Raw genomic sequence first — 18,331 nt, forward strand, 5'->3', positions numbered from 1 at the left:
AAAGCATGCACCCAGAGTACAAAATACTGTAAAGTTGTACAAAATCAAGGATCAGAGAAGGTGACACTTGAAAGGAGTCATAAAGTTAGTGATTAAAGATGGTGCATCATATTGCATGATAATCTCAGCAGAAACTGTAGACTCAAGAGCAGTGCCATTTAAATGACTGGACATTGCTAATTTAGGTCCATTAATTTTAAAGGAACTGCTCTAATTCATTTGACTACAACTTTGCATATTGACAAAATGAAATACTTTCAAAAGCATTGTACTCTAAAATAAGCTATATACATCTCCATGGTGACTTACCATCAGAACTTGTAAGTACAAAGTTCTCAGTGTGAGTTTGTCTCTTTCCACCAAAACTTTTGGGAAACCAGTGAAGATCGATGGGATAGATATCATCAGGAAGCTTCGCTACTTGTGTTGTCTCACCATTTAACAAGTTCCATTTAATAATTTGGTGATCATCACTGCATGAATAAAGATCGTCTGCTGTTGTCCAGCCTACACAACTAACCAATTCCTTATGTTTTAACAGAATTAAGGAATTTAAGAATATTGGTACAGTTAAATCCTTATACATATTAGCAAATAGATTATTTTTTCTTCATTAAACTTTTTTGAAAACATGAATTACCATAAAATTATTTAAACAAAAAAGATGCAAGGGGTTGGTAAAGAGAGCTCAACAATTATACATACCGATAATACTTTATTTCTTACTTATATCTTCTTTACAGTATTTTTCTTTAAAGGGTTTTGAGATGAAGGAAGAACTCAAAACGTCTATAGCAGTGTTTCTGAAAATTGGGTCTCCAGCTGTTGTTGGACTACAACTCCCATCATCTCCAGCTAGCAGCAGCAGTTTGAGAAACACTGGTCTATAGTGTGCACTTATAGGTTGTAACTGGTTTTGCAAGGCCTCTTTAGTTATTATACTATTAGACTCATACAAATCATGAAAATGATTAAGGCTTTTTGGGCACCAAGCTTTAACATCTCCTACAGAAAATCTTCCTAAAAAGGAAGGGTAGTATGCTGATAGCAATAGGAGAGGTGTACCTGGCCTTAATACACCAGTCCAGGACTTTCAGGCATGAAATATGCAAAGGGATAGATTTTGACCTTCTTTACAAGTGCTCTTAAAAACCAACAACTGGATCAAGTTCATAAAGGATTAGAAAAGTTGCATCTGCTGGTTGTCCAAGCAGTAAGAAACCTGGAATATCTTTGTGGTCCATTTAAAGCTGGCTTAAAAATATGATGCTGGCTCTTAGGACTTAGAAATACAGTGGTACCTCTGGTTACGAACTTAATTTGTTCCGGAGGTCTGTTCTTAACCTGAAACTGTTCTTAACCTGAGGTACCACTTTAGCTAATGGGGCCTCCCGCTGCCGCTTTCCTCTTTGTTTTCCCTTAGTTTGAAAAGGTCCATTATGATTAGCACTAACCAGGAATTACATGCAAACCATTATTTGAAACTATGTTTTGTAGGTAATCCAATTTAGTGCTTATTGGTTTGCCCAACTCAAGACACAGCAAACAATATTTTTTATTTTACAAGATTTATAGACTGCTTAATTAAAAAAGGAATAAAATCGTTTACATAAAGTAGTATAAAGTGGAACCTCAGGTTGTGAATGTGATCCGTGTGGGAGGCACGTTCGCAACCCACAGTGCTGTGTCTGCGCACGCGTGGGTTGCGATTCGGCGCTTCTGCGCATAGTGCCATTTAGTGCTTCTGCGCATGCACCAAAAACTGGAAGTAACCTGTTCCGGTACTTCTGGGTTCGGCGCGCAACCTGAAATTGCGTAACCTGAAGGGTCTGTAACCCGAGGTACCACTGTACTAATTAACCAGAAAAGAGAGCAGTGGATATGTGAGCCCATTGTATGTTCTGGGTGGTTTGGAGGCTTAAAATATATTTTAATTCAACCCTTGATGTCTAGTGCAAAGCTATCTGTGCTTTGTGAGCCAATGGTGTGCCACTCTTGTGCTGCATGGATCATATGTGTAGTACAAGGAACTTGAATATGGGGATACAGAAGTAAAATCAAATAGCTAGCACTAAAACTATTTACAATACCTTATCAACCAATAACCATTTGCATGTCTGAGCATCAGTGACTTTTCCTCACAAATTTAAAAGTTCCATGATAACATCAGTGCATGAACAGGAACTAGATTCTATATGGGCACTTCCTTTTCTTCCACACTTCAATGCAACAGATGCTGTTAAACTCTGCATAATTTTCCTAACTCAAGCAGAAGCAAATACATGGGCAGAAGGATTATTGCCCCTCCTCAAAAACTGTGCTATTTTCTCAAGGAATGTGAGAGTTCTGTTGGATAAGACCAAAAGCCTATCTAGTCAGCCATCCGATTTCACAAAGTGGCCAACCAGATGCATCTGGGAAAGCAACAAGATGATTAGACTGACCAGCTCAATTGAGAACATTCACTTTAGTTGTGAACATGTTAACAGTAATTTGTATTTTACAAGTGGGGTGCCACAGTTCCTGATATCTTTCTTTTTTTTAATTCTATTACACAGATGGGATTATTCTAACAGCCCTTAAGATGCTGTTCAATGATAAGTCTTCTATCTTCCCTGGCTGCACAACAATATCAATATCCATTTGCTCAAAAACAGTAGGTCTGATGTTACTGCCTGAAACTGGACCGGTTTTCATGTCACAGTAAATGACAGTTAATGGGTTTTTGAGAATGTGCAAACCCTGTTTAACTCTTCTCCTAGGACAAGCAAGAGCAACACAGATAGCTGAGTGCTATCTGAATCAGGTATCATAATTTGCTTTCCTTACAACCCTTGGCTGACAATCACGGTTTGTTTGGAACTAACGTGAAGTTGGTGAAGGTCCTGTGTGAGTGTCTGGAGGCGGTTGGATGGCGGCTAACAGATTGAGGTTGAATCCTGACAAGACAGTAGTACTGTTTTGGGGGGATAGGAGGCTGGCAGGTTTGGGGGACTCCCTGGTCCTGAATGGGGTAACTATGTCCCTGAATGACTAGGTGCGCAGCCTGGGGGTCATTTTGGACTCACAGCTGTCCATAAAGGAACAGGTCAATTCTGTATCCAGGGCAGCTGTTTACCAGCTCCATCTGGTACATAGGCTGAGACCCTATCTGCCTGCAGACTGTCTCGCCAGAGTGGTGCATGCTCTGGTTATCTCCCGCTTGGACTACTGCAATGCGCTCTACGTGGGGCTACCTTTGAAGGTGACCCGGAAACTACAACTAATCCAGAATGCGGATTAGTTCCCTCACTGCGAGAAGCCAAGTTACAGGGAACCAGGCAGAGGGCCTTCTCAGTGGTGGCACCTGCCCTGTGGAACGCCCTCCCAGCAGATGTCAAAGAGAAAAACAACTACCAGACTTTTAGAAGACATCTGAAGGCAGCCTTGTTTAGGGAAACTTTTAATGTTTAAGACTATTGTATTTTAATATTCTGTTGGAAGCTTCCCAGAGTGGCTTCTGTTGGAAGCTTCCCAGAGTGGCTAGGGAAACCCAGCCAGATGGGCGGGGTATAAATAAAAAATTATTATTATATTATTATAAACAAATCACACTGATACCAGGTTTAGACTTAACACTAAGCCAGGGATTGTGGTTTGCTGCTCGCATTCACACTAAGGGATCAAAGGCAGTTTACCACAATATGTAAACTGGACCATTGTAGGACAAAGTGTATTGTCAAAAATGTTGTGTCTTTCTAACAGGGTTTGAGCTCTGAGAGATACAAAATTTTATTTTGATACATTTGTGATTTTTTAAAAAACCACATTGTTACAAGCACTGAGAAATATCAGAACATTGTCAGCTATGCCTATGACATAGGTTTGAGATGAACAAAGGATATGTTTTGGTTCCTTCAACAGAGATGTCTTTAATCTCATTATGATTTCTGTTATTGATCATCCAGTTGCTACACTGATAAAAAAATCTTCTTGGTTGCACAGTTAATACCTGTAAAACACATACAAAAAAGTAACCTGTACTAAAATATTAATCCTCACATTTTAATCAATCATTACCTTCTCTGGCCCAAAGTGGTAATGCAATGTGCTACAGATTTATGCATAAAGATGACGAAGTGTTTGTATTAACTTTGCAATATAGTCAGATACTTTGGGAAAGCTCTGGACCCATTCCTGGCAATAAAATGCCAAGTTACAAAGAACTGTTGGAACAAAAAAATGTTTACAAAAGGTTCTGCAGAAATAATGGACTTTAGAGAACTTCTTCAATTGCCATAACTCCCATTAATGTAAATTAATGGACACTTTCTTATTCACAAGAGAATGCCATTATGCACAACATATGCCCTCTAACCTCTTGGGATTCCAGCAACATAGATACTACAACCCACCAAGGAGTTACTATGCAAGGATTTAGCAACAGAAGCAGGCCTTGCAATGATTTGCAGTCTTTTGGTTCCTGGCAGTTGACTACACAATATTGGTTTTGAGCTTATTGTGCTTTATTGTTACTGATTTTGTTCTCAATCATTGGCAAAGCTTTAACTGATATTAACTGACCAGACAAAGTAACACCTAGGCAACACAATCCAATGCTTGTTTACTTAGAAGTAAGGCCTATTGACCTTATTGTGGCTTACTCTGATATAAGTGTGCAATGAATTGTAGCCTCAGAGTGAAATATAGGGTTCAAATTATAATGGACATATGGATTTTTTCCCCTTGGGAATTTGAAAAGAATGGGGGAAACAGTTCTTTCATGATATTTTTAGTGCAGAAAAAGCCTCTAAGTACCTTCCATAATCCCAAAGCACCAATGTAGAATAAAATCCTCATTCCTTTTTTTTTTTTTAAAGCATGTGCTGAAACAGGGGGACAACCTGCTTTAGTTAACATCTTCCATTGGCTTCTATGAAATACTTTACTTTCTCTTATTGATGCTGATGCTCCAAATATGAGCAGAAATGGCCATGCATAAAGATGGCTTTGCCTATGATTCTAGGACCATTTCATCGACAAAGTAACCTCTGCAATCAACCAACCAACCAACCAATCAATCACTGCAGTATGGGAACCAGGAGATTTTGTTTCGAAGGCTACATCTGTACAGCAGCAGCAGCAGCAGCAGCATCTTCCGAACCCCTTTTCTTTTCAGGGCTTTGAAAGCTGATCCGAGTAAAACGGGAATAAAAATGAAGGGGAAAGCTGCATGTCAGGCTGTAGGCAGGCCTCCCTTCACCCCCCCCCCGTAAAGTCCACTGTTGCTTTCTATCCCCGGGTTCATAACTCCCGAGAGCTTCAGTGGGGTCACCCCAAAGAAGCGAGAGAAAGGACTGCAACCTGGGAGCCTGGAAAGTAATACGAGAAAGAAAGGCACCCTTGCGTACCTGGCTATAACACATTTTTGCAAAACCTGGGCATACTAAAGACCCCGGAGGTTTCGGCGGCCAGTCACTCGCTCAGGTCTCTGGACCTGACCATTTCCCATTCCCTCGCCCGCCCGCCTCACACCTGCTCCTTCCTTTTTTACCTGCGCAAGGTGAGCACCTAGTCCAAGCGCACAGCGCCGTACCTCTGAGAGGAACTCGCAGCGCTGAAGTCTCTGCTCCTTGTCTCCGCGCCCGCTTGCCAGTCAGGTATTCCCGCTCCAAGAGCCCTCAGAAGTTCGCCTTTCTGGCCAAAAGTACTCCCTCCCTCCTCAGCACTGTTGATGCCAACCGTGAGCGGGAAGCCGTTCGGTCTCTATAGCGACTTCCCGCGAGATTTCTCACTCCCCCCCACCCCCCGCCCGCGAGGTTTCGTTACACTCTCCTTCCCACCTCAGACCCTCCCAGAGCGTGTGACGCCGGCCGTGACGTCAGGGGGCTGACCTGTCAAATTTGTATTAAATGCTTCAATATTTTAATATATCTATATCTATATACGTCTAAAAATCAGTTTCTCGTTATTCCTCCGCTGTTACTGTATGCTCTATTGGATCTTGTTGCTAGGTGACCGATTCCGCCTGTCCGATTATTCGCGGGAGGGGCTCGGCTCCTTTCCCCTTTTCGTTACATCTGGATATTTTATATTTTAATCCTATGTTCAAAAGCATTCTCTACGCACGCACACATATACGGTATACTGTATATACTTCTCTATATTTTGGAGGGGAGGAATGCTGAGGAAAGCATGACGTGACAACATTCAACCCCCCCCCCTTTCCGCTAACTAACGGAAAACAAGATGGCGGCGCGAGAGGGTTTTCCCCCCCTCCTTTTTCCTCTCTTCGTTTTTTTTCCCCTCCTTTCAAACCTGTGGGAAGCCGGCCCCTTTTTTCATTCCCCAGCGTGCTTTGCGCGTTTCTAACGAATTTCGTTACGAGTTTGCCGTTTGGGCGCCATTTTCGAGTGTAGAAGCCGCCAAGGCTGCAGGCAGGAAAAGGGAGCTTTCTGCAGCTCGCGCCGCAGCTACGTTGGGAGCGCCGTCGGCCCTCGCTCCAGGTTGCCTGTTCTGGGCCGTGGATGGGGACGAAGTACTCTGACTCTGCCTGGTAAGAAGACCTTTTTGGGGGGAGGAACTGTTCTTGCTTTTAGGTTTTTGCGGGAAGAGAGTTTTGAGAAGCTTCCCTCCCTGCGGTTAGAATGGAGGGTGAAACTTTCAGTAAGGTTCATGGACTTGGCTGGTGCTTACTGGTACTTGGGAAACTTGTTCGCTTTAAAAAAATTTTTTTTTCTTAAATATTAAAAGCAAAACGCCCACAAACTATTCTATGAAGAAAAAGGCGGCAGCCTTCTCTATCTCCCTCCCCTCCCCAAACCGGCCGCTTTTTCCTTCTCCCCCGCTTTCCCCCCTACCCGCCTCCGTGGGGGTGGGGTGAAAAGCTATATTTGCTGGCGATTTCCGTTGCTATCGGTACAAGCAAGTTAGTCCCCTTCCATTCGCTCCTTGCATTTTTTTGATTTTTTTTTTTTTTGCTGATTTTGGTATAGGCTGTCAGAGACGATTTATAATCATAATTTTCTTTTAAAAATAGATTCTTCCCCCCCCCCCGTGATTTTTATAGTCGCCTGAAGGATTTAATTCTTAGCCGTTGGAGTGGTGAAGTAGATATTTCCCCTTCCCCCCTCCCGCGAAAAAAATGACTTCAACTGGTTGCTCTCGGTAAAAAGGCACGTACGCATCGGAGTCTAAGGGGAGGGAAGGCTGGATGATTCCAATGCATTCTTAAAGAGCATGCATGCCAAACTATTTATTTTTTAAAACTTCTGCGTTCGGTTCACAGCCAAGTTTTTTTTTTTAATTTTCATTTCGCGGCCCTGACCTGATGAGTGATATTTGGCAGTAGTAGGTCTGTAAGTGCTTTTAGTAAAGCACCACTAATTAGACCCCCTTGATTGGAAGCAAGCTACGAAGGGGTGGGGTGCGGGGAGGAGGTGATGGATTTATGAAGGGTAAAAAGCCCGATTCATTTATTAGGGCGCTTAATTTCCCACAATACTTGTGAGATAACGTGCATAAATTAAAACAGCCGTTGCTTTGCAAACCTATTAACGTTTGAAAGCCAACGTCACTTCTTTCAGTCGGATTCCTTTGGACTCCTGGAGGCTATAAATGTCAGTGAAGTGTAACTATTACAGTATCTTTCCTGAGTATGCTATTGGCTTAAAGAGAACGTTAATAAGCCTATTTAATTATTGGGTGTGGGTAAAATTAATACAAAACAGTCCGCATCCTATATGCATGGGCTGAGATTTTTTATTTAATGTCAGTTATTTGAAGAGGTCTTTTGAACATGATTTTAATAAACCTTGATTATGAGAAGCAAATTAACATCTCCCCTTTCAGTCGTCCCCCCCCCCCTTATGCTATATACTTAAATATGGGCTTTCTTGAATTACTCTCTAGTCAGGTACCAGTAAAAAAAGGTTGTCCTCATTTCAAGTTTTACAGTTATCTTCATTGGAATAAAAGAATGAGAACACATCTTGTTAAGGACTCTATTAAATTATTTAAGCAATACTAGACTAATTCTTGAGTCTTGAACCTGAACAGAATCCTTTAAAAATAATTCAAATAAAGGGCTGGAGATTACACCTCTTTATTGTAAAGTGATTTCTGCATTTAAGGAGATTACACCTGTTAATTCTGGTTAATAAAATAGGCAATATTTTTGTTTTCTATTAAATTAGTTAACTTTTTAATATATTGAGTTAATATGACAGTTGTAAATTGTCACTTACAGTGGAGAATGGGAGGAGAGGTACTACATACTTGCCATAATAGCTTGCCAAATTGCAAAATTAACCCACATTTTAGATTAATATTAGACACTGGACACACAACTTTATCATTTTTTAATGTAATATTTAGGTCATTGGGATTTTTTTCATTTGCATTAACAAAGACGATAACAGGGCTTCTGTAGTTTGGTTGTTTGGAATCGGAACAGCTAACTGAAATCATGCCAAGAAAAAGAGCTAAAATATCTACAGCAGCCCATCACAAAGGCAATGAACCCTTGGATGACTCCTTCAGTGATGGGGAACCTGAAAAAGAAGCCAATATGCACACCCCTGAAGTACCTCAGCAAGGTCAGTTTCTCTTCATCTTTATATATTTGGCTCATAAACTTGGCCGTGGAGGTGTCCTGCTTAGAAGCTAGGACAAGTCCAATTTTGCCTTTAACTCTGTGATGTTTTCCACATTAGTTATAAATGTTTCAGGTTAATGTGGTGTTAGAGGCAGTATCTGTCTTCTTATTCCTAGTGTTTAGCCTGTACTCCTTATATTGTGCCAGAAAAGCAAGAAATGATTTAAACAGATAAAATTTTGAGGTGGTGTGAGAGTAGTTGTTTGCATCTTGTGTGTCCTTAGGCAAGTACTGTGTATATTTTAAACATGCTTGAGCTTTGCATCTTGTATTGAGAATGTCTGCATTGAAACGAAGCAGTAGGCCACATAATACAGTACATTGGTCATCAGACATTTAGGATTTTATTGGTGAATGGGTTAATAACTGAAAAGTGACACCAACAAATTATTCAAAGAAAACGTTGCCTCAATGAGTTAAAAATTTGTTCTACGTCTTCTTGAAATCTAAGTGGCCAGTTTTCTCTGTGTGTGACAAACTTCCTGTCTTTGAGGAATAGTGCTGTTGCTGTCATTACAGCTTGCAGGGCATTGTGCAGAGATCCTCAAACCACCTCCTTTACAGTGTACGTAAGCTCTGAGCATGCCTGAAAATGCAAGTCTGTAGAAAAAGTTGTTTTCTTTGGATTTGTATGGATGAAAGACTCTTAGTGCCAGCATATTACTTTGAAAATGTAGTGGCTTTAAAGTACAGTTCTAGTGGTAGAATAAGTTCGCTTGTAAATGGAAGCAACGTTCTAGATCCTTTTCCTAGTAATTCAGCCTGTGGATAGAAATGTGTTGATTCTTGTATAGTAACGGTGTTACTGGAAGGGGGGATTCTTCTGTTTTTACTACAGAGATGAAATATTTGTAGGTGTATGTAGTCATTAAGTTTGTGTGTCTTTCTGCTTTTGTTTGGAAATTTCTAGCAGTCTCAGACGGAGTAGTTGACAATCGCAGTTTAGAAGAGATTTTGAGTAGCATCTCTCCTCCCCCACCTCCAGCAATGACCAATGAAGCTGGAGCTCCTCGTCTCATGATAACTCACATTGTAAACCAGAACTTCAAATCTTATGCTGGGGAGAAAATTCTAGGACCGTTTCATAAGGTATCTTTCTTTTTTAAGTGACTTCTAAGTTGAGGTAAGCCTCTTTTGACTTAGCTGGTCATAATAAAGTGAAAATTACAGATTGCTAAGTAACATGGGGGCACTTTAAATGAAAGAATGTGAATTACTATTGTCTGTACTTCTGTTTTCAAGATCTTGCTTTCTGTGGAATTCAGCTAGAAAAGGATGCATCTTTTTCTGTTATGAATAATTATCAATAATTCACTTATACAATATGAGATCATGTTAATTTGAAAACATATCGATACCCTTCAAGTAGCTAATTATAAACATGTTTCTTTGTAACATTTTGCTTGCTGAATGCAGCTCATTTTGCAGAGTTCACAGGATAAAACTTCAGAAATTTGAGCTAATAGGAGGTGTCTTTGAATAGGTTGTACTTTTTACCGTTGGCTGTAAAAACTAAGCTTTCCAGTAGTTCACAATTTCCTGCACTAGGTGTAATGATATTTTAAACTGTCTACAACGCAAAGAAGCATAATTGCTAGTGGTTATTAAAGTGGAGTGCTTTCTTTTTTCTATTATGCAGCGTTTTTCTTGCATTATTGGACCAAATGGCAGTGGAAAGTCCAATGTGATTGATTCTATGCTCTTTGTTTTTGGTTATCGAGCACAAAAAATAAGATCCAAAAAACTTTCAGTTCTGATCCATAATTCTGATGAGCATAGTGATATTCAAAGTTGCACAGTAGAAGTTCATTTTCAAAAGATCATTGACAAGGTATGTTTTACTTTTGTTAAAGTTGGGGAAGGTTTATCATATAATGTCCTATATCATTTTATTGAAACATTGTGCTTTCTAGCTCTCTGTGTTAGAGTTCTGAAAGGTATTTGATATACTTAAAATCCAATTCTGTGCATGTTTACTCAGAAGTAGGTGCCACTGTGTATTGGGGCTTAGTCCCAAATAAGTGTGCATAGGACTGCAGCAGTGGAGTTCCATTTCTGCTTCATAAGTATATTTAACTTGAAAAGTATTCTTGTCTGCACATATTACTTACGGCAATGTAAAGCTTATTCTGCTTTCAGTTTAAAGTATGTTTAAGCTAGATAAGCATATTACAGGAACTGCTGTAGAACTGAAAAGGTTTTATATGTTTCAGGCTAGATACAGGGTTGTGTGTGGTGTATATGTAAACTATAAATGTACTCTGAAAGACCACCTTAAAGTCATCATCCTTCCAATATCAACATACACTGACTTAAAATAAAATTTTAAATTAATTTTTGGTATGGTTTATTATAAATTACAAACCTGTAGACACTACATATCTGTTTAAAATTACATGATTTGCAAATTTTTTATATTTCCCCTTTCACAAGTGAAATAAATTTAAAAATTTAAAAAAATGTCCAGTAGCACCTTAGAGAACCAACTAAGTTCGTTCTGGGTATAAGCTTTTGTGTGCATGCACACTTCTTCAGATACACTGCAACAGAAGTCACTAGACCCTTATACAAGGGTTAGTGTTAAACTAAATTCAAATCATTTCTCTTACTTTTCAAATTTGTGTGTGGGTAATATGTTAATATTGGACAAAAATGCACATCCATGTGCATTTTAAAAAATAACCCCAATTAGCTCAATAAAACATTACCAGGTTAACTGTCCAAATAGTAAAACCAGGAGGGGGATTCTTTGTACACAACTGGGGATGCTGTTGTGGCTGTGTGTGGTGTTTTTTTTAATTGTCAGCATTGGTGGTGTAATGAGCTGAAAAATAATATTTTAAAATATATATTGAAACACTATCCTTCTAAATTAATACACATCTAAAATAGAAATAATACTCCATTAAAGCCAGCCACATACAGTCATATCTAATCTTCCATTTATGCTTTTTTAAATAATAAATCACTTTTCCATAAGTAATTTTTCTGTGGATTTTCATTGGAACAAATTTAAGCTCTCAAGGAATTAGGCTAGGAGGACAAACAATTTAAAAAAATATTTTGTGGGATAAAATTTCATAGAAAAATATTTTTGCATTTTTTGAATATGGATTAAAACATTGTATGTGTGGCTTGTCAAAGATCTGCTTAAGTCCATGCTTAATAATTTGTGTATATTTTTAGGATATTTTTTTTAATAAAAAAGATGCTGTATTCCCAGTGTTTTAAAACTGCCTCTTTAAAATGGTTAACCTTGGGTACTGAAGGTTTTCTTTGCTGAAAACTGGGAGAAACTTCTTTGAACTGATAGGAAACTGCTTTGCAAGTTGACAGGAAGAAGATAGGAGAAGGGTATCTGTTCTACAATATGGTGGTAGGCAAAAGACTAAGGCTACAATTCTATTCACAGATATTTTGGATTATCCCACAAAACTGTTGTGATTGCATGTTTTTTCAGAAGTAAATATTAGTCTGCACATTAAGTTGTTGAAATCATATCCTACTAAATTTAGAAAAAATGGAGAAGTTCTGTGTTTCCAAGACATTATCTGACAACAAAAATGCTGGCATGACTAATAAAGTGCATATGTTATAAGATTTATTACGAGTTTTAATGTCAGAGTTAGCTAGGGTATAACAGATTTTTGAAAATAAATTATTTAATTTTGAAATCTTAGGTAGACCTGTGGCTTAAAACTAACAATTGTTTTTCTGGGTTTGTTTTCCTTCAAAACAGGAAGGGGATGATTATGAAGTCATTCCCAACAGCAATTTCTATGTCTCCAGAACAGCCTACAAAGATAATTCTTCTGTGTACCATATCAGTGGGAAGAAATCAACATTTAAAGATGTTGGGTTTCTACTTCGAAGTCATGGAATTGACCTAGATCATAATAGGTTCTTGATTTTACAGGTAATTCTTTGAATAATATTGTTACTAAATTATTGTTTTTCTAACCGCATTAGTTTAGGTATATCGGAGTAAGTCTTGTGTTCCAGAAACCTTACAGTACTCTAGCAGCACATCATGATTTGTATGTCATAGTAAATATGCAAGTCATTATATGCTGCTTTAGAATTTTAAGGAAAATAATCTTTTCTGGTATTATGGGTTTTTTTTTTTTGCGTTGTAGGCAGACAAGTGAGTAGAACAATTGTTATACTTGTTCCGCCCTAGCAGCACGTAAATATTGGTGTAGTGAAGATAATCTTAACCCCAATATTATTGTGCTGCTTAAGCGTAGCAGGGATTAAGCAACATTGTTGTTTCTTTCTGTCCTACATGCCATGTTAATTCAGTACTGAAATGTATAGATATTAACTACAGTATATGGTTGAAATGAACATTGCCATTTTCCTTTGACATCTTGACATTCCTTTGACATCTATTGCATGAATAGATACAAAATTAACCAAATCATGCACTCTGAAAGATCAAATTTCATCATTTACAAATAGTTTAAATTTTCACAATATTGCATGATGGGACCATTTATAACTGGATTTAACAACAAATATTCACTACTCATGCTACTTAAATAAAAGTTTCATATGTGACACAAACAATTCCTCTTCTGGGAGAAAATTGGTGTAACTTGATATTTTCTAATTTCCACTTTCTGTTTCATGATTATGGCTGAATTCCCACACTAATCACCAGGGAAAGACTTTTGTAAGAAACCTAGCTTTTTGTTACAATTATATATATAGTAATATAAAGTATAAGTAAAATTTAAGTTCAGTTAAATGTACAAGTACTGACACAAAACCTTTTTCTTCAATGATAACTTATTGTGATAGCATGGAATTTTAAGAAAAGTACAAAGTACAGATTTTATTTGGAATTCATTCAGAAAATGTCAGGATACTATAGAAGGGCAAGCACCAGAAGTTATAAAGGTTGCAGGGGAAGGGTTGGTCTTCTGTACAATGCCAGCAAGCGTTGGGAATGTTCTTTGACATATATGTTGTGTGGCCTGTGTGCCATTTGAAGAATGGCTTTGCCTACAAGCACTCTGATGTAAACATGTACTGTATGCTTAAAGGGTTTGGTCTCATATATGTATGGATACAAGCAGTGTTAAAAACTCATATAAGCTAATCGCTAGATGGCACCTTAAACCTTGGTTACGATTGCCACAACAGAAAGTCTAGGTGCCATCCTCCACCCCACCCCCCGTGAAGTTTGTTATTATTAATTTCATTTCTATACTGCTTTCTCTTCTAAAGAAAATTTCTCAGTGTGGTTTACAGCACATTAGAACATCAAATAAAACAACCCAGAATAAAACAAATTCAAGGTTGAAAGAAAATATTTCAGATCCTTTTCTAAGGGACCTTTTGCTTTCCTTGTATTTATTCACCTGTTTAATTTATATATCTGCCCCATAGCAGAAGTACTGAAGAAAGCCAGTGTGGTAGAGTGGTTAGAGTGTTTGACTAGGACCTGAGAGATCAGGGTTCAAATCCCCACTCGGTCATGAAGCTCACTGGGTGACCTTGGGCCAGTCACAGCCTCTTAGCCTACCTCCCAGGGTCGTTGTAGGGATTAATTTTAGAGGAGGGTGAACCATGTACTGCTTGAAGAAAAAGGTGGGATATAAATGCAGTAAATAAGCTCTTCTGCTTACCTGCTTAAGAAAGCTGAAGCCAGAAGGTAATGTCAGTCGCCAACCTGGCATCCAGAGATCTCTCTATAGTTGTAATTGGATTTGCGCCAGTCACAGACACATCTGGCACCTGGGGGATTTCTAGCACTGGATACAAGAATTTGTTTAGATTTGTTTGTTGCTTCCTTTTTTACCATATTCAGACAGGATCAGATTTTAATTTCATTGAACTTTGAAGAAATCAGACTGGTTTTATAGTTAAGAATAAGAAACCGTAACCTTGTGTGGAATTAGAGTAGCTGGATAAATGAATGCTCATTCTTCCAATATTTGCACAACTTTCATTTAGCATTCTTTTTTTTTAATGTACTTCATTTAATTGGTTACTTATTCATTGTGTCATAATGGGAATGCGTCATAATGGGAAGGTATGCTTCTCAGAATTGTTAAAATCAATGAATGAGTGTCATCAACATGCACATTTTATAAGATTAATAATAGTTACTTCCTTCAAAAAATAATAAATACTTGTTTTCACAATTAGTTACATAATATGCTAAAAGACCCTATTTTTTAATGCCCCAGGTTAAATAATGTACAGATTTATTACCCTATTCCAGCTCTTTGAATCATTTGTATTATATAAAGAGGCCTTATTTTCTAAGCACCCATACCTTTATAACTTATGATAACCTGTAAGATTGGTTGGCAAGCTACATCCTTGAATGGTATTATTGTTTTCATTGGGCAACTGAGTAATTGAAATGTTGCTTATATTTGATTTGGTAAGCGATAATATGTACTATTTCTGTTCTAGTTTCTTTCCTTCTATCTCTCAAGTTCAAAAATGGGATATAACTTAAATGCAAATCTAAACTAAGTTAATTTTCTGAAGCTTTTTGTATAGTAATTTCTAGAACATTTGAAGGCAAGTGGTTTGGATTTAAATCTAGACAATTTAATTAAGAAAATTCCTAATCTTAAATCAAGTTTCCATTTGTAGTTTAGATACTTATTAGACCAATCTACACACTAAGGACCTAACTATAGGCTAACTTATTTTAACCTCTATGTAGAACTAATATATTTATCTGGAAGATAGTACCATTATTAATAAATATTTAGGTAGTGGTTTGGCAGAACGGAAGGCAGTCAAGCTTGTTTACCCAGTGCCCTGCTCACCCTCTCAGGTCTCACACTGCCAGGGCAGAAGTAAGAGCAGAGCAGCGCTCTTGTGCTTATACATCTTCAGTTTTGTGTTGGATTTTGGCTTTTTTACAGTTTTCTTCTACAGTGGTACCTCGGGTTACATACGCTTCAGGTTACGGACTCCGCTAACCCAGAAATAGTACCTCGGGTTAAGAACTTTGCTTCAGGATGAGAACAGAAATCGTGCAGAGGTGGCGCGGCAGCAGTGGGAGGCCCCATTAGCTAAAGTGGTGCTTCAGGTTAAGAACAGTTTTAGGTTAAGAACGGACCTCCGGAATGAATTAAGTACGCAACCAGAGGTACCACTGTATTGGAAACAGTTGAAACAAAATTGACAACACTAACTCTAGGTCTAGTGTAGTTTTCTTCCTGATTTGGGGGCATGTCAGGGACTAGGAAGACTTTACATCCATGCCTTCCCTTCCCTCTATCTCTGGCACTCCCCCTTTTCTGCTTTACTGATGTTGGAGCTCTAACATTGGTAGGGCAAGGCCACAAGTTTCCAGTCAGAGCTCCCTCTCTGAGGTTGTACCTCTCACTTAGTGTAGGAGTTTCAATGGCGCCTATAGCCCAGGCATGTCCAAAGTCCATTTCAGTGGCTCAGCAATCTAAAAAAAGGTCAACAACTGTGGTTGGCCCTTTGGTCCGCCCTCACGGCCCTTCACTTCATCAAATCTGGCCCTCTTTGAAAAAAGTTTGGACACCACTGCTATAGTCTCTGGGATTCTTCTTCAGGGGTCATAGGATTGCAGGGCCTATCTCTTAGAAAAAAGTTATATGAAGCATATAACTAATAACTTACTCTTTTCTCAAAATTTTGTGCCTCTCTGTAGTAGTGTGGTAACAAGAAGTTAATGGTGCACAATATACCAAAGAATTGGTTAGTATTTTTTATTTTAAACTATGGATTTTTCCCCTCAGTGCCATTCTGTATACCTTCGAAGAAACTGAGCAAGAACCTTTACTTGCAGGTTAAATGGTACTAAATGGCAATGTGGCTCAGAAGGATGGGTTTATAGTCGAATAGTATTTGTCCATCTCATGCAAAACTAATTTTCATGTGTGGTTGGTAGGTAGAGATATAAAAAGGGACTGTTTTTAATGTGTTGGCCTATCAGGATACTTAGCCCATTTGGACTCCACTTCAGGCAGCAAACTAAATTGGGCTGGTTCTACATGAACATTCATTGCAGATGACAGAACCCAAGAGAGATCAATGGAGGTTTCTGTTCCTGCATGTGGGGTGGGTATCACTAACTTTACTTTCTAGCTAACTTGCTTTCCCAGCTGTGGACTGATGCTCCAGAGGACCCCAAGGGACTTTTTTGTATGGGGCAGTAAAGGGTGGAGGCTGACCATGTTGCACAAGTGGTGAGCCACAGAAATGACTCTATGAATACCTGTTCTTAAACAAGCAGCATAAGTTTAATGCACAAGATGACCCCTGTGGGTATGGCATCTGCTATGACTTGCTAGTCTTTGGCTACCAGTTTTGGACTCATAATAAATTTTAGCTGGAATCCAGAGATCCCCATGCATAAGTGGAAAGGGCTTCCACTGAGAGAAGGATTGCCTATTCTTCTACCATGTGCAGCTCTTCACTTAATGTTGAAGCTCACTGTTAACTGCCCCCTCCATGTTCAGCGGGTGTGAAGTATATCAGAGTTTAGGTGTGCCTGAAAAAAAATCTGCAAGCAATCCTTTGGATCTCCTGGTATGTCCCACAGAGAAACTTACGGTCTGCAAATGAAAACATCTTGAAGATCCCAGGCCACAGAGAGGTTAGGCTGGCCTCAACTAGAGCCAGGGCCTTCTCGGCCGTGGCTCCAATCTGGTGGAACGCTCTGTCACAAGAGACTAGGGCCCTGCGGGACTTGACATCTTTCCGCAGGGCCTGCAAGACAGAGCTGTTCCACCAGGCCTTTGGTCAGGGCGCAGCCTGACCCCCCTCCTCTGGCAATCTGCACAGAATTTTGCTTAATGGTTGCCATCAATTTGATTTTAATTAATTTTTATAATGAAATGTTTTTAGAATCGTTGGATTATTTTGATTGTTGTTAGCCGCCCTGAGCCCAGCTTCGGCTGGGGAGGGCGGGATATAAATAAAATTTATTATTATTATTATTATTATTATTATTATTATTATTATCCCAGCCAAAATATGTGAATGTAAAGATGTAATTATAGTTCTTGACCTCAGCAGCTAGTTGTTTTTTCTCGTGGTTCTTACTTCACATAGAATAGCAGCTTTATACACAAACTGTTTGATACTGTGTCAGATGATCTATATGGAGAGGGTTCCGGACTCTAGCTTATAGGTAACTTGGTTTCATTTACTTCAGTGAGTCTTGGATGCAACTGTCAGTTTTATTATAATTTTAGGTTTGTTTTAAGATACTTGTATTATATTCATCTTTTCTTTCCCAGTTTATATTAAACGATAATCTTATAACTAAAGTTATATTTTATTTTAGTTGTCTACTATCCATGATACTTGAAGGAAAAATGTTAAGTTAGCAGTTATTCTGTAACATCCTTGCTCAGCTACAAATAATCAATTTTAAAATGTGTAGTAAATTCAAAAAATAATTTTAAAATATTTTGATTACATTTTAAATGCATTTTTTCTTGAAAATCATCTTAGGTTTGAAACCTTTGGGGGGGAAATTTACTTGTCTGCATTTTAATAGAAAGAACAACTTTAAAGTTGCATGATTCGACCAAATTCATCATTTTAATTCCCTGGTTCTTATAGTTAGTTAAACTTTCCCCCATAAAAATCAGTGACACCTAAAAAAAATGCTTAACATTTAACTGGATGAGGTTCAAATGTATTTGCTAAACACCACCACACAATTTTATAAGTTTAGCTTCA

At 38.5% G+C, this 18,331-nt stretch overlaps 2 protein-coding genes across 4 annotated transcripts in view; one reads left to right on the forward strand and one right to left on the reverse strand.

The window, feature by feature from the left end:
• IFT80 (intraflagellar transport 80) overlaps nucleotides 1-5,727 on the reverse strand; it is a 63,896-nt gene extending 58,169 nt beyond the window's left edge. The window contains exons 1-3 of one of the 2 annotated variants that reach the window (XM_079977829.1): nucleotides 5,576-5,727; nucleotides 3,882-3,991; nucleotides 310-528 (exon numbers count right to left, since the gene is read on the reverse strand). In XM_079977829.1, the coding sequence (XP_079833955.1) occupies nucleotides 310-528; nucleotides 3,882-3,921 (259 nt within the window). In that variant the 5' untranslated portion in view covers nucleotides 3,922-3,991; nucleotides 5,576-5,727. Of the gene's footprint in view, nucleotides 1-309; nucleotides 529-3,881; nucleotides 3,992-5,533 lie in introns of both variants that reach the window. The other variant, XM_079977828.1, reaches the window with a different exon arrangement.
• A 666-nt stretch (nucleotides 5,728-6,393) lies between these two features.
• The window catches only part of SMC4 (structural maintenance of chromosomes 4), a 39,216-nt gene continuing 27,278 nt past the window's right edge, over nucleotides 6,394-18,331 (forward strand). The window contains exons 1-5 of one of the 2 annotated variants that reach the window (XM_079977608.1): nucleotides 6,394-6,535; nucleotides 8,390-8,576; nucleotides 9,546-9,724; nucleotides 10,275-10,466; nucleotides 12,375-12,551. In XM_079977608.1, the coding sequence (XP_079833734.1) occupies nucleotides 8,447-8,576; nucleotides 9,546-9,724; nucleotides 10,275-10,466; nucleotides 12,375-12,551 (678 nt within the window). In that variant the 5' untranslated portion in view covers nucleotides 6,394-6,535; nucleotides 8,390-8,446. The remainder of the gene's footprint in view (nucleotides 6,536-8,389; nucleotides 8,577-9,545; nucleotides 9,725-10,274; nucleotides 10,467-12,374; nucleotides 12,552-18,331) is intronic. The other variant, XM_079977609.1, reaches the window with a different exon arrangement.

The sequence above is a fragment of the Podarcis cretensis genome, assembly GCF_951804945.1.
Source record: "Podarcis cretensis genome assembly, chromosome: 5".
In the NCBI taxonomy this organism is placed as follows: Eukaryota; Metazoa; Chordata; class Lepidosauria; order Squamata; family Lacertidae; genus Podarcis; species Podarcis cretensis.